This window comes from Tachyglossus aculeatus, unplaced genomic scaffold (assembly GCF_015852505.1).
Source record: "Tachyglossus aculeatus isolate mTacAcu1 unplaced genomic scaffold, mTacAcu1.pri scaffold_1_arrow_ctg1, whole genome shotgun sequence".
NCBI lineage: Eukaryota > Metazoa > Chordata > Mammalia > Monotremata > Tachyglossidae > Tachyglossus > Tachyglossus aculeatus.
In genome coordinates, this window is record NW_024044915.1 from 5,079,931 (window position 1) to 5,082,016 (window position 2,086).

Sequence of the window (2,086 nt, forward strand, 5' to 3'; positions counted from 1 at the left end):
ACCACATCCTCCGACTCCCAAGCCCAGGCTCTTTCCACTAAGCCACGCTGCTTACCCACTCTGGCCCCAGAGGTTCAGTGGAGAGGGGTCGGGTCCATGGGATGGTAATCCTGGCTGGCAATGGGGTTCCATTAGGCCCATCAGTGTGGATCTGAGCCTGGGCTGCAAATAGCCAGGCACACTGTCCCTGGAAATGGGGAGAGGGAATGACTGAGGGCTGGGGTCCTGGCAGAGCAGGGGCTGGAGTGGCAGCAGATGAGGAGAGGAGTCGGTGGCATAGACTTCCATGGGCAGCTGAGCATCTTCCCAACCCTGGTCCAGGAGACTGGTGTTTGGGAGAGGGAGCAGGGAGAGGGGATTGGGTCAGTGAACCAGCAGGTGACCCTCCAAGCGTAGTGACTACTGTGTAACAGGAAGTCCTTCCCTCAATGACCCTGGTGTTGGAGAGGAAGGATTGGGCAGGCCCCCTACCCTCATAGACACACTTAGCCCCTTCCAATGCTCCCTCCTCCAAATTCCAAGCGCCCAACTAAACAGAGATGACATCCAATGGGGCTGCAGATAAGGGCTAGCTAGGGAGGGCAGCAGGGGAAGGGAGAAGATGAAGGAGACATTCCCAGCAGGTCAATGGATCAGTATATATATATACATGCATACACACACACACACACACACATATATATATATATATATATATATATATAATATAAAGCATTTTTGAATGCATATGCATGTGAATAAGTTGCATTGGTAGGTGTGTATGTGTGCATGCATATGTTTGAGTATATTTAGGAAAATGCATTTGTGTTTTGGGGTATATGTCCATGTATTTACGAGTAGGCATATGTATGTCTGTGGCAATGTATGTACATGTTGCTGCTTTCAATTATTACTTTCTCATTGTAGAAACAACACAGCCATGGGTTCAGCAAACCAGACCGGTGACTCAGCGTTTGTCCTGCTGGGTTTCTCCAGCGAGCCCAGGCAGCAGTGGCTCCTCTTCCTGCTCTTCCTGACTCTGTACCTGGTCACCGTGGGGGGAAACCTGCTCATCGTCCTGGCCATCAGCACCGACTCACACCTCCACTCCCCCATGTACGTTTTCCTCACCAACCTGTCCCTGGTCGACATCTGTTTCTCCTCCACTACTGTCCCCAAGATGCTGGCCAACGTGCAGACCAGCAACCCAGCCATCTCCTATGCCGGCTATAATGTATTTTTCATCTCTATTCGGAGGTTTGGATGACTTCCTCTTGGTCGTGATGGCTTCTGACCACTTCATGGCCATCTGTCAGCCCTTGGGCTATGCTACAGCCATGAATCCCAGGAGCTGTGTCCTGCTGGCGGCCACCTGCTGGTTCATTGCTCAGCTTAATTCCCTGCTACACACAATCCTGTTGGCTCAGCTAACCTTTTGTGCCGACCACACCATCCCACACTTCGTCTGTGACCTGATCCTGCTGCTTGCTTTGTCCTGTTCTGTTCCCACCATCAGTGAGCTGATGCTAATGTCTGTGGGTGGGGTGGTGATTTTAATCCCACTAACATGCATCTTGGGCTCTTATGCCCACAAAATCTCTGCTATCCTGAGAATGCCCTCAGCAGGAAGCAAGCGCAAAGCCTTCTCCACCTGTGGTTCTCACCTGGCTGTGGTCTTACTCTTCTACGGGACAGTCATTGGTGTATACCTTTGCCCCTCATACCCTGGCTCCACAGATGAGGGCAGCCTAGCTGCAGTGTTGTATGCAGTTGTGACCACACTCCTCAATCCCTTCATCTACAGCCTGCACAACCACGACCTGCACTGGGCCCTCAATAAGCTCTTCTGCCAGAGGATGCCCTTTATCCTGCTAGAGAGATTCCAGGTCCCTAAATAGACTGTATTTGTTAAGCACTTACTCTATGCCAAGCACCATACTAAGCACAGGGGTAAATAGAGAAGCAGCGTGGCTCAGTGGAAAGAGCCCGGGCTTTGGAGTCAGAGGTCATGGGTTCAAATTCCAACTCCTCTAGTTGTCAGCTGTGTGACTTTGGACAAGTCACTTCACTTCTCTGTGCCTCAGTTACCTCATCTGGAAAATGGGGA

At 51.2% G+C, this 2,086-nt stretch overlaps 1 protein-coding gene across 1 annotated transcript; it reads left to right on the top strand.

The window, feature by feature from the left end:
- Nucleotides 1–919: 919 nt before the first annotated feature.
- On the top strand, nt 920–1,877 carry LOC119923512 (olfactory receptor 1361-like). The gene is given in 2 exon segments (XM_038742884.1): nt 920–1,209; nt 1,211–1,877. Coding segments are annotated over 2 exon segments (957 nt in total).
- The last annotated feature ends 209 nt before the right edge of the window (nt 1,878–2,086 follow it).